The sequence below is a fragment of the Perissodus microlepis genome, chromosome 7 (assembly GCF_051167445.1).
Source record: "Perissodus microlepis isolate ML-2025 ecotype Zambia chromosome 7, ASM5116744v1, whole genome shotgun sequence".
NCBI lineage: Eukaryota > Metazoa > Chordata > Actinopteri > Cichliformes > Cichlidae > Perissodus > Perissodus microlepis.
In genome coordinates this window covers 33,004,576-33,018,233 of record NC_140467.1, presented here as the reverse complement: position 1 = coordinate 33,018,233, position 13,658 = coordinate 33,004,576, and the positions used below count along the sequence as shown (strand labels likewise).

At 40.4% G+C, this 13,658-nt stretch overlaps 1 protein-coding gene across 7 annotated transcripts in view; it reads right to left on the bottom strand.

Moving 5' to 3' along the window:
• The window catches only part of cacna1bb (calcium channel, voltage-dependent, N type, alpha 1B subunit, b), a 220,527-nt gene that overhangs the window by 92,877 nt on the left and 113,992 nt on the right, over positions 1 to 13,658 (bottom strand). For 5 of the 7 annotated variants that reach the window (XM_084934715.1, XM_084934713.1, XM_084934717.1 and 2 more), the window contains exons 9-11: positions 7,978 to 8,081; positions 4,382 to 4,497; positions 4,186 to 4,275 (exon numbers count right to left, since the gene is read on the bottom strand). In XM_084934715.1, coding sequence (XP_084790841.1) covers positions 4,186 to 4,275; positions 4,382 to 4,497; positions 7,978 to 8,081 — 310 coding nt within the window. The remainder of the gene's footprint in view (positions 1 to 4,185; positions 4,276 to 4,381; positions 4,498 to 7,977; positions 8,082 to 13,658) is intronic. The other 2 variants (XM_084934716.1, XM_084934720.1) reach the window with 1 other exon arrangement.

Sequence of the window (13,658 nt, the reverse complement as noted above, 5' to 3'; positions counted from 1 at the left end):
AAACCCCATATTTGTGAGAAAAGCAACAGATGTTATATTTTAATTTTTTTTTTCAAATTTCTGTTCTTTGAAAGTAATTGAAAGCAGCTGCCGCACATCTTTTATCTATAAATGAAATATCCAGCCTGTAGAGTACGTTATAAAAAGGCTAATTTCCTCAATTTCTTATCATTAAAAGACTTAGTAAATCATTTCAGAATAAAGAGTTTTATAATCCTTTTTTTCTCCAGACGGGCAGCTATGATTGACACTCTGCTCCACTAATCATACCTGTCATTCATCTGACGGATGCCAAATACATATTTTCTGCTTCAACAACATCAGAGTGGTTTTTCTAAAGCTGTGCCTCATACGTTTTAATCCTCCATTTGTAACTGATTGAGGGAAATAACGCTGCTGACTACTGCCATTTTGCTGGAGTCATTAGCATGCATGTGTATCAAATGTGTGTGTATCAGTTTACCGTCATGTATGTATGTGTGTTGGTTCAATAAGTTTCCTTCAGACTATCGCTGTTAATCCCACTAATTAACCCCTCCCTTCACATCGGGCCTAATGCAATGACATCATGAGGAAGAGAGAGAGACAAAGACAGAGACAAAGAACAGTGAAGATGAGAGGGCAGAGTGGAAACCATGATTAGCAATCAAATGTCTGGCTAATCATAAATGCTGATTTATTTTGCAGTCATGACCAGCAGGCTGCACTGTACTGACAGCATATTTTACAGATGTTCACTAGGACTTCATGTAACACTCCGCGCTATATTTTATATTTTATTTTAATGTTAAATGTAATAAGAGTAATTGTTTGAGTAAAAACCACTATTTAGCACATATACAGTTAAGATTATAAGTTTACATAGTACACTCACCATAGGCATGAATGTCACAGTAATTTTGGGCTTAAACGATTTCTTTTAACTGCTGGGTGCACAAGTTTTAATGTATTTTGGATTTTCTCTAATTCCCATAGGGTTAAAAGTACACATACAGGCTCAAAATACAAAATATGAGTAACTGTATTCCGTTACAGTTACCGTTTAAAAAGGTGGTATTTAGAATACAGTTACTTTGTTGGAATTAATGGATTACACGGCGGCATTTTCCTGTTTCATGTTGTGGCGGGTCAGGACTGTTTGGGTTTTGTTTGACAGCTATGTTCTGTTGTTCCAGGCGGCAGCGTTACGGTTGCCATGGCTACAGGGTGACGCTCTCTCTGCGACTGTAGCTGTCTACTACACATCAGGCTGATGCACTTTGGTTTGATACAGTCTGTCATGTGTCGCTTTAGTTTCTTGTTGTTGTCATCAAAGGGGATCGCGGTAATGGTGAAACGTCGGCTGCATCCTCCGGAGGCCGCATTTGAAGGCCGATTACGTCACAGCTAGGCGACAAAAGCTGTCCCAATTCGTCGACTCCTACAAATGTGTCCTTCATTTCCCTGAATTTGAAGGATGGGTCGGGTGTGTCCTTCGTGGCCCACCATATCCCAGAATTCATAGCGCGGCTCAGCCAAATTTCAGCTGCCAACAATGGCGGCCGCTAATAAGTTTTAAAATTAGTCTTATTAATCTTTCTGGGTCGCAAAATAAACTTTTAACATATTTTCAGGCGAGAAAGTAGCTGTGTAAATGACAAATATCTGCTTGGTTTATCAAGACATTGTATATTTGCAAAAGTGTGCCGACGTTTTCGGAGACGTCTGTCACCCACCAGCTCGATAGCAAGCCGGGGGGTTCAATGGTCACTCGAGCCGGCGAGAGCAGCGGACTCCTGGCTTCATCGTTTTCAGACCCCCACTCTTTCGCTACTCAGGTTAAACATGATATATAAGTCACTCGGATAACTTAAAAATGTAATTGTTTGCCTTTTTTCGGTGTTTTATATGTTCCGGAGTAAATCGGTTTGGCTGAGATCAAAGTTATTAGATTAAATAAAACTTTATTAATCCATCGGGTGGGTTCCTCCGGGGTTTTCACACAGCTGAATAAATGTTAAACAGAAGTGTGAGACTGTCGAGAATTTACGCCAGTGTCCTGTTATATTTTAGATAGCAAGGAGCAGACGGCCGAGTTTATTAAACTCCACCGACACAGCGGTGACGCAAATCTGAAGGCTAGACCGTCCCATTTCACAGCCTCGCACTTCTGGCCTTCTCGGTCTTCGAAGGACCTGGCCCACGTAGACCGCGAAGGCCGGGTCCTTCGAAGGATGCAGCCAACGTTTTGGGACACAGCTTGTGTGTTTCCTGAGTGAGAGAGGCCTTTTTGTTGTTGTTGTTGTGCTAAGCCAATAGGCAGAATGCTACAGGCATAGCCCTGAAGAATGTAGCCTCATGGGCAGTGTAGTCCGTGCTGCAGGGAGAATGGACTGCCATACCCGTTATGTGTCTGTGAGCAAGAGGAGGGAGAAAAAGGAGAGTGGAAAAGTACGAGTTGTCATTGAGCATAAACGGGAGCTGGAAGCATGTAAATATAATAATAACCACTGCAGCCAAGAAGAGTGCCTGACGAGCCCAGTTGTAAGTAAGCTATTAAGACTCGACTGTACGCTGTGTTCGTGTTTTCCTCTGAAACAATAAGTTCAGTTGGAGCAGCCTTTCAATGCCTCTGTCTCTCGCTAGCAAACTTGACCCAGACAACAAAGTAAAGCTAGTTTTCGGCTACGAGCCCGACACAAACCCAACGTATTAGCCAGAGGTCCCTTTACTATGGTTCGGAGCCGCGGACCTTCAGTAATAGTAATAAATCACATTCATGTAGTTGTAAACAGCATATTAAGTAATCCAAAGTATTCAGAATACGTTACTCTCATTGAGTAACGTAACGGAATATGTTACAAAATACATTTTGGGGCGTGTATTCTGTAATCTGTAGTGGAATACATTTTAAAAGTAAACTTCCCAACACTGCAAATGCACACCTCCGCTTATATTTGGTTAAATGTCCCTTAGCAAGTTGTACTTCAGTCAGATGTCTCTACCATCAACCAGCTTCTGGTTTAATTCTGGCTGGATATTTGACCACCTCTTTCCTGTTTTTAAGAATATAGTCCTCAAATTTTCAGTATGTTTGAGGTCAAGGCGTTTATGCATTATAGTTATTTGGTGAAGCAATTAATTTGGCATTAGCAAAAGAGCAAAGATTAGCAAGCTAAATACATAAATCTGCTAATGGTTTGTCAGTAATATTAACTGATATTAACTGTTTAATTCTGATGTGTTATGATGCAAATGTCTCAAAAGCCTGGAAACAGACTAAACATACTGAGGTGACTGACTGGTTAAATTTAAATAAAGAACCTTAAAGATTTTAGATATATGCTAATTATCTGAGAATTGCACAACAAAATCTGTTTAGCCATAGATTATTTTTGCATGAAAAGTTAAAAATTGCAAGCACAACTACTTTGTGTTCATGGTTTTCAAAGATCCAAATAGTCACTGCTAACTTCTGGCGGGACTTGATCCTAATCCCCCTACAAGCTGTTTGCTGACAACCATTACACAAAAACACAACAAACAAAACACTAAATAACTACCAGCAAAACATATGTGACACTGTGAGATTAGACTGTAATAGAAAAGAAGAATGAAAACAACATTCAAGCAAAAGACCACAACAGCCATCTTAAAGTTAAACAAATAAAATAAAATGAGGTGTAAATTGCATGTCTCAAATCATATGTGCAGTCATTTCAAAGTGGTTCAGGGTGGGGTGTGATCTCTGAAGAATAGTTTACAGTACTTTTGCTTGAAGTGCTCATTCTTAGTGCTCAACAGCACTTCTAAGGCTAAAACTGTGAAAACGACATGCTGCAGTGTTACATGCCAGACAATTTTTTGGCTGCAGCATCGAGTTCCTGGACTCCTGTCATCTCCATAGGATTGCCAGCTAGCTTGTTGGGTTTTAAAAAAAAAACCAAACATTTCTCTAATCACAGTAATAATTTGCATCATAAAAGTCCATGCAACAAGTAGACGGGTGAAAAAAAAGAGCCAGATCACATCCATGACTGAGACTGATGACTTTAAAATGATCCATGTGCACAAGTTTAATGATGTCCAAAAGCAGTCATGAGATGGAAACGATGAGCCATACCTCTCTGTGCCTGGTTTACCATCGGCCTCCTGTGGTAATGGACCATGGTAAAGCAGGCAACAGATACTCAGCCCTGTTTTCACCTGGAAGGTTTTGTTTCCTCTTGTACCACGCACCGTCCAGTGGGGACTTCTCCTCTGCAATCTCATCCTCCTCCTCCAGCAACACCTCCTCTGCAGCGAAAGAGAGAAAGGGAAAAAAAGGGGGGATTTTCTTTCTTTCCCTTTCTTTTCTTTTTTTTCCTAAACACAACCATGCTTTTTGAAAGATGAGTCTAACCTGCTTTGCAGATCCACTCCAAGTATCCGGTGAGCTCTCTCTCAATCTGCTGTTGCCTGCGAAGCTTTAGAAACTCCTGTCTCTTCTCCACACGCTCTCGCTCTTTGGCAAATTCTCTGTTGAGGCAGGTTTTTTTTTTTTTTATACACAGCAAGAACAGATTGCATTAACATTTAACATGTGGTAGTTTGCATTTAAAGACTTTTTTTATGTTTGGCTCATGTAAGCAGATATTGATCTACGTAAGAGACAGATAAACTGTAGAAGTTGAGGTTCAAACAATTCGGGCAGATGGATTAATAATGTCAGAGTTAAGATGACAGCTGGGAAACTGTTGAGGATATGCAAGAGGAAAAAAAAGGCTGCTGGCATAGCCATAACTCTCAGGAGATATTTCCAACATTTTCAGACATGAAATGTTTGGGTGGAGAAGAAAGCTCATGATGCTGTTTCATGGCTCTGTGTGATAGGACTATTGGCAGCATATGCACTTCACGTAGAGAAAACAATGAATCGTAAGATATAGTATTTTTTCCTCAGTTCTGTTTTAGGAAGCATGTTTATTCAGTTGTCGCACACAACTTTCTTGTCTTAAGGTCTAATATGAAGCTATAAGCAGCAGGCTATTAGCTTAACATAAAGACTGAAAGCAGCGGTATGCATATGACATCTTTTTTTGTTCACAACCTCTGTAGTAGAATCATTTCAGGGATTAAGTTATTCAACCTTAGTAGTGCTAGAGTATGTCTGACTTTTCACTTGTGTTATTGCGATAATAAGATAAGAAAAGATTAACAAACAACCTTTGACCAGCATTAGAAGTGCCTGCTCAAAGGATTTTGTTACCTTGTTGATTTCCTCTACTTTACTATTTATGCCTTGTATATAGTTAATGTAAGTTAATGGATTGGTGGCACACAGTCATCAGGAAACATGATTTGGATTACTGAACAGTTCATAGTTTTTAATAGTTTCATGAAAACCAGGAAGATGAGAGGGCAAAGTGATCATTTCACCGAAGGAATATGAGCTAGCTGTTGTTGGATCATCATTTTTCTCAAGAGCTTCATTTTAAGCAGCGTTTTCTTACGACGTCCAGACTAATGATCAAACATGTTTGCTTTAATCAAGAGTTTAAAAAGACAAGAGGCCGTGAGTCACGGCAGGTGAGGCAGGGCTCTTTGTGACCATAGACACAATGAGATGGACAGACGTTGCCTTCAGTGCAGAGGACCAGGATGATTAAAGCTACCGAGCACGGGCTTTTCATTACACAAGACAGGGAAAGACAATGAAAGGAAGAAGGTGAAAAGGAGAAGCAGTAGATGATAGAAAAGCATGCTGAATATTCTGTTGATTTACTTGATTAACACTCAGTTTAGCACTTTATCGCAAGCCATAAGATAATCTTATTTTTTGCTGCTCCTATAAACAACTACAATGTGGCCCTAAAATACTTATTTGTACATACAGACCACTGAAACAGCCAGAAGCTTTAATTTAATGTCCTTTTAAAGATTATAAAATATTCTCAAGAAGTCTAATAGAAACGCATCCACTAACACATTCACATAACTTAAGTGACATAGACTTCCATTTACTGCTTATTAGCTTGCAGCATTTCCTGTCATATGGATGTGATGAGAGGATCCAAACATCAGTATGGAAGTTTATTTTTGCACTGCTGAGAAAAAGGTTTACGTTCTGAGATATGTAAATTTTAAGTTACCTCTGAGTAAGTAAAAAATCTTGAAATATGTAACTCAAAATTTTAAGTTATTTAGTGGAAATTTTGATAAGATCACCAAAAATATATACATACTGTATACAAGGGACACATGGGCAAGTTTAAAAAACAATAAAAGCTAAAAGTCTTTAGCAGTTGGTAAAATTCTATATTTAGCGTCTTTGATCTCTAGTTCTCACACACACAGTTTGTCATCCCTGTGTTCATTTTCTCGTGTGCTACATCTTCCTGTCCAAGTACAGTGGAACCCCGACTTACGAATACCCCATTTAACGAAAAATTCAAGTTACGAAGGCACTTAATGGCAATATTTCTGCCCGTGTTATGGCAAAATGCCCGTGTAACGAAATCCGCTGGCTCTGATTGGCTGAGCCCAGAATGCCTACAATCCCCACAATGCCTTCCGAATCATGTGACAACCCCCTTGGCTTTCGTACTTGCGCTTCGCTGTTCCACTTGAACGACGTATTGTTGTTGCAGTTAGCAATTAGCCTGTAGCCTATCGTTCACTCAAAAGGCACGATGAGTGCTTCGACTTACGAAAGACCCTTGGGAATAGGGATGGGTACCGGTATCCGGTGCCATGATGGCAGACCGAAAAGCAGCGCACATTTCGGTGCTTTATTTCGGTGCTTTTTTTACTGAGATGTCATACACTTTGGATTCCAGCCAATCATTTTACCTTTGCAAGCGTAGTAGGCGGGCCCAGGTACATATGTTCTTTTAGAGCAAAGCTACAGATTAAAAACGCCCAAGGTGAAGCGGTCAAAAGTCTGGCTGTACTTCACAGCAAAATATGCAAACTCAGCAGCCTGCAACAAGTGCTTTAAGGTGATACTGTGCAAAGGAGGTAACACCTCGAATCTGATGAAACACCTGGCGACGTATAGCGTTTTTTTAAAAGCCGAGAAATGCGCCGTATTTGATAGCTTGCTGCGAGACCTCACACCGAGCACATCTACTGCGGGTGTGGTGCCTGTTATCGGACCCGGAGTTAGCAACATCCCCCAAAAACCCGAAGAGGAGAGTCCTGGCCCCTAGCCCTGCCAGTGTAGCAAAAATGATGACGGATGATGATGGCAGCAGCAGCCGTTCTTCTCTGCGTGAGTAGCTTCATGTTGTTCGTGTGTAATTTACGTTGAGTACATTATTACATTAATGCATGTAAGGTGAACTAGCAAACACCGTCGTAGTTACATGCGGCTGTCTTCTTGTTTGATGGCAGATGCTCCCTTCACCCTGGCCAAAAAAGCTAAAATGACCAAAGAAAAAGTGGGAAACAGTTAAACATGAGAGGTTTTTAGACAAAGTTGGTGTTTTTTTCCCCCATTGATTAAGCACTGCTTCCAGCCAAGAGTGATACCATAAATCCCCTATAGCTGCAGAAAAGGCTAACATTGTTATCTTTTTACAAAAAAAACAGCTGAACATGAGAGGTTTTTGGACCAATTTTGTGTTCTTGATTCTTTAAGCACCGGTTCGAGCACCGGCACCATTTCAAAAGTACCGGTTTGGTACTGGTATCGGATAAAACCTAAATGATACCCATCCCTACTTGGGAATGAATTAATTTTGTAAGTCGGGGTTCCACTGTATTAGTATTTGCTTCTTTTGTTCATTGACTTATTAAAAGTTAGTTTTCATTGACTTTTTGTCTCACTCTTTCATTTTGGCACATCCTTTGACACAGACTGTAAGAAGTAGAAATTCAGTCAAAGAAACTGGCAACCTGAGAAAAACAGCAGGGGCAGAGGTGATTTCAAAACAAGGCAAACAACATGCTGATCGTAAAGAAGAGAATATATAACTACAGTTCACCCTTTAGGTTTACCTGTAATATATGACTTACCCCGAAAGAACACCAAGCACCAGGTTAAGCATGAAGAAGGAGCCGATGATTATGAGAGGGATGAAGTAAAGCCAGTTCCAAGTGTTTCCTGCGACGTCATTGGTCTGGACACACAGAAAACAATATTAGCATTAGCACTGGTATATGTAGATTTAATTCTTCTGTGCCTTGTTGTGAGATGCACTCTCAAAATCAAATTAAGTTCAAGTTTGTATACGTTGAGCTCCAAGAACATTTTCAGTGTCTTTGCCAAACTCTGAAAAAATTTTTATTTCCAGTGGGAGTACAAATAAATAAATTCTCATTTCATTCATTTAATTAAACTCATAAATAAAACAAAAAATCAAAGAAAAAAGAAATGCAAAAGCTCACAAATATAAACACCTGGGCTTACTGTTCATTTTCTTATTATAAGGATAAACTGCATGCTCAGTGTAAGGTAGTAACTACACTTTACAAATTAATGAATAAAGTTTTGAATAAACTTGGTTCTGTATTATTGCTTTTCTTCAAACTATTTTCACATTTGCATCCACAGCTCTGAATATAAATGTATTTTTCACTACTGTGGCTGACAGAACAAGAACTTTTGCCAACTTGCCTCATCAGAAAAAGAACTTTTCAATTAAATAAAACAAAACACTGAAAAAAAAAAAACAACCCAACACTCTATCATATCAATGGGATCCCCAAAACAGCCCAGCTAATGTTCCACATGCAAATAACTCGGTCCTCTATCAATGCCAAACAGAAACCTGTATTTTAAAAATAAATTGCTCCTACACAAACAGAGAAACAGAGGATTTAAATGACTCTATATTCTCACTTCAAATACACAAACACAAACTGATCACCAGTCCAAGAAGGCACACGGCACCAACTGATATCAGGTAGGTGCAAAATGCAGACAACACAAACATAATAATTAGATCCCTGAACATTAGATGCATATCTGATGGCTGAAATCCAAATCACGAGCATTAATCTGCTGAGATACCAGCCTCAGATGTTCACTTGTGTTTCCAGTGTTTCCGTGCTTAGTGCAGATGGTCAGACCCACAATGAAACATAAAAGAAAAGCTAAAAAATTAGGATCTATTAGGATCTACACTTATGGTCATTTAGTTCTGTCTGCTCTGTGATTTGTGACACACACTTGTTTTTACACACTTGTTTTCATGTTTTAGTTGGGACATCCAACTGACGTTATGTTATCCCTAGCATGCTTTCCCTAGCATTACCTAGCCCAGGGGTGTCAAACACACAGCCCGCGGGCCGGAACAGGCCCGCCAGGGGGTTTAGTCCGCCCGGGGATAAATTTGCATTATTAAAAAAAAAGAATAAGCTTCATTGCTACAGTTCCTACAGTTCCTACAGTTCCTATGTTGTTCGCTAGGGGCGTTGTGTTTTAGTCAGTTCAATCGCTTTACTCGCTTTTTCTCTTGGAACGGGCACCCTCATCAGCGAAATGTCTTTGTCAAAAAAGAGAAAAGTGGACACAGAGTGTCGGATTTTTCAAGAAAAATGGACTTCTTCCTATATGTTCACGGAGGTGAATGGGAAACCCGTGTGCCTAGTGTGCATGCAGCAAGTTTCGGTGCTTAAGGAGTACAATATTCGGCGCCACTATGAAACTCAACATGGTGAAAAATACAACAGCTTGCACGGAGAACTGAGAAAACAGAAGGTAAATGAAATGTTGGTTGGTCTGAGGAAACAGCAATCTGTTTTCACCCGGAGCCGAGAGGTCAGTGATGCTGCGGTGAAAGCCAGCTACGTAATTGCTAGCCAAGTAGCATTAGCATCAAAGCCATACTCTGAGGGGGAGTTCGTCAAAAACTGCATGCTGAAGGCTGCTGAAATTGTGTGTCCTGAGAAGCGACAAGCTTTTGCCAATATTAGCTTGACGAGAAATACCGTGGCAGACAGGATTTCGGAACAATCGGCAGATTTGCCAACTGAAACGCAAAGTGGAGTCATTTCTGGCATTTTCTGTTGCAATTGATGAGAGTACTGATATTACAGACGTCGCTCAACTGGCCATATTCATTCGTGGAGTTGATGATACTTTGACTGTCACAGAGGAGTTTCTCGAGTTGGTGCCTATGACCGACACCACAACAGCTTAGGACATTTTCCGCTCCGTAGTTGGAGCACTGGACAGGGTCGGGCGGACTGGTCCCGCGCCGTAAGCCTGGCCACTGATGGTGCGCCGTCAATGATTGGGGAAAACATTTCATTGCATTTTGCATCAGGAGGCATTATGCTGCAAGTCCTTAAAAATGGATCACGTCATGGAGGTGGTTATCCGAACTGTTAATTTCATCCGAGCCAGAGGTCTCAATCATCGTCAGTTTGACAGCCTTCTCAGTGACTGTAACATTACCCATGGTCTGCCATACCACACTGAGGTAAGATGGTTAAGCAGAGGTGCTGTGCTGAAGCGCTTCTTTGATCTACGTGGGGAAATCGGACAATTTATGGAGAAAAAAGGAAAACCTGTTAAGGAATTACAGTGCCCATTTTGGCTGCAGGACCTTGCATTTATGGTTGATATTACAGAGCACTTGAATAATCTGAACAGAATGTTGCAGGGACGCAAAAAAATTGTAACACAGTATTATGACAGCATACATGCATTCAAGTTAAAGCTCACGTTATGGGAGACGCAGATAGCAAGCGGAGACCCTGCTCATTTTCCCAGTCTCCGAGATGTGTGCGCAGCAAGTGTTAATCCTGACATGAAACAGTACAAAGACAAGATTTCAGGGTTGCTGAGGGAATTTGAGAAACGATTTCAGGTCTTTAGCGAACTCGAGACAGAATTCGCAGTTTTTCGCTCACCATTCACAGTCAGAGCTTCTGATGTGCCTGTTGACATGCAACTTGAAATCATTGATTTGCAGTGTGATGTAGAATTGAAGGACAAATTTGCCTCTGTGGGCTTGGACACATTTTACAAGTATCTCCTACCACGCTATCCTAAATTGACAGCACTGGCTGCAAAAATGTTGTCCATGTTTGGGACTACCTACCTTTGTGAGGAAGTTTTCTCACTCATGACCATTAATAAAACAAAGCTATGCTCAAAGCTCACACATAAGCACTTAAATGAGATTCTGAAACTGGCTGCTACTCAGGATATGATGCCTGATATTGATGCACTTGTGCAGGCTAAAAGATGCCAAGTTTCAGGGGCAAATACTGAGCAAGACTAAATTCTATGGAATGCTGCTTTGAACGTTGCACTATAAAATAAACAAATGTGAATATTTGCTCTAGTAATTGCTGTGAAAGTCAGTGGTAGTCAGAAACAGATTTACAAGAGAAGACTATTGTTAAGTAAAATATTATGTCTTATGCATGCCACATATGTTATCTATGTGAGGTTTTTTTTGTTTACATTTTATGCATTAACAAGGAAGGGGCCAGATTTACTTCATCAAATGTCTGTTTAAAACAGCTACCACTTAAGATTTCAAGTGTGTGGCCTCAATTTATGTGTTCAGAATTGCTTCCTAGATGTGGAAAATGGATTTTAAATTCATTCATTTCTAAATTTAGATGTGTTTGATGTATTTTAACATGCAGGGCAGTGTTTTTAAGTTCCACAAAACTGTTTGTTGACTAAATGTTTTAAAACATTGTACAATCACTGTGATCAGATTTTTATGTATAATGCACTTAAATAAATGTTAAACTGAGTAAAAGTGTAAAAGGACAATTAATTTAATGTAAAGATTTTTATAATTTATTTCTTCTTTGCACTAATACAAAGAAAAAAAGTGGACTTACTGTTAGTTCTATGTAATTTTGGAATGAGTTTACTGGTCTGGCCCCCTTGAGATCAGATTAAGCTGTATGCGGCCCCCAGACCAAAATGAGGTTGACACCCCTGACCTAGCCACTTCCCCTAACCCTAACCATCGAAAATAAATGCCTTGGCCTAACCCTAACCTACTTATAGCTCTGACACTAAAACCTTCAAACTCAGGGACAGGTATTTTTTCCCCATAAGGGACTTTTGGTCCCCACATAGTAGCATTCCCATTTTTGGTCCTCACAAATATCTAAACATGGTACGTACACACACACACACACACACACACACACACACACACACGCACTTACTACTCTATAGGATCCTGTGATTATGAAGTACTGTGTTCATATTAATGCAGTCATTAATGCAGAGTTTTTGGACTTTCCTCATTTATTGTTAGATCATTTCCTTAGTTTTTTTTATCAGTAGAGTAAAATGAGTTTGTCTCAACAGCTCAGATTAGATGATAAACCATTATTTTAGCATTTTTACAGTTTTTCTCAAATGCTAAAACACAAAAGCCAATCCTCTGAACAAAATGACCAGTTGTCTAAACACATTTACTAAATCTAGCCATCATTTACCAATATCATAAACACATGTCACATGAAGACACAATTCACAGGACACAATCCTCCGTTGTCATAAATCTAAACACACCTTTCCTTGCTAAAACACAAGTTGCAAAAGAACTCTGCTCATATTCTCAAATGAAAGCTCATGTGATGCAACATGCTTGCCACAGTCAGCAATATTTGAACACAATGAACACACCTGGCATCATTCATTACACACAACGACTCAAAATTGAAGACACCTGTTGCTAATGCTGTGACCACGTGTATAAAAGCAAGTTCAGAGTGCACAGTATGCTGAAGAGTCCAAACAAACACAATGGATGAAGGCAGAGTCAGGGGAAGAGGAATTCGATGCAGAGGAGGGAGAAGAGCTGGCCCTGGAAGAAGAGGAGCAGGCCAACGAGGAAGAGGAGGAGGCCCAGGAGGGAGAGCAAGACAACCTCGCACCACCATTACGGACAAGATGCGAGCAACAGTCATTGACCATGTCATTGTCCATGGCATGACAATGACTGAAGCAGGACTAAGAGTCCGTCCAAACCTGAGTAGGTTCACCGTGGCCACCATTATCAGGGCATTCAGACAACACAACAGGTATTGTACTCGATTGCTTTCTTTGTCACAATACAGTTTTACAAACCTGTGAAAGTAGTCTATTGGTTTCAAATCAGTTGTGACTGTATTGAGCACATGTCAATTGACAACACATGTTTCTTTCTTTAGAGTTGAAAGAATGCCACATAGAGGTGGGAGGGTTGCCATATTTACAGCGGCACAAGAAACCCTCATTGTGGATATGGTTCGTGGGAACAACCTCATCAGACTCCGGGAGATCAGAGACAAAGTCATTGCCGATAATGTCAACTTTGAGAGCAGTGACGATGTCTCCGGCGCAAAAAGACGCAGATGAAACAGGTCTATAGGGTTCCCTTTGAGCGCAACTCTGCGCGACACAAAGACCTACGTTACGAGTATGTGCAAGTAAGTATACATCCATGTTCACAGTACAGTTGGTGGACATACTGTGTTGCTCAGTGGCCTACATTACGTCTGGACAATACTGTGCTACCTGATTGACTGTTGTTCTGAACACCTGTGCACTTTCACATTTTCACAGAGGATATTACAGTTGGACACGATGGCCAGACCTCATGAGTACCTCTTCCTGGATGAGGCTGGCTTCAACCTGCAGAAATGAAGGCAAAGAGGCCGTAACATCATTGGCCAAAGAGCCATCACTGAGGTTCCTGGCCAACGGGGGGGTAATATTACCCTTTGTG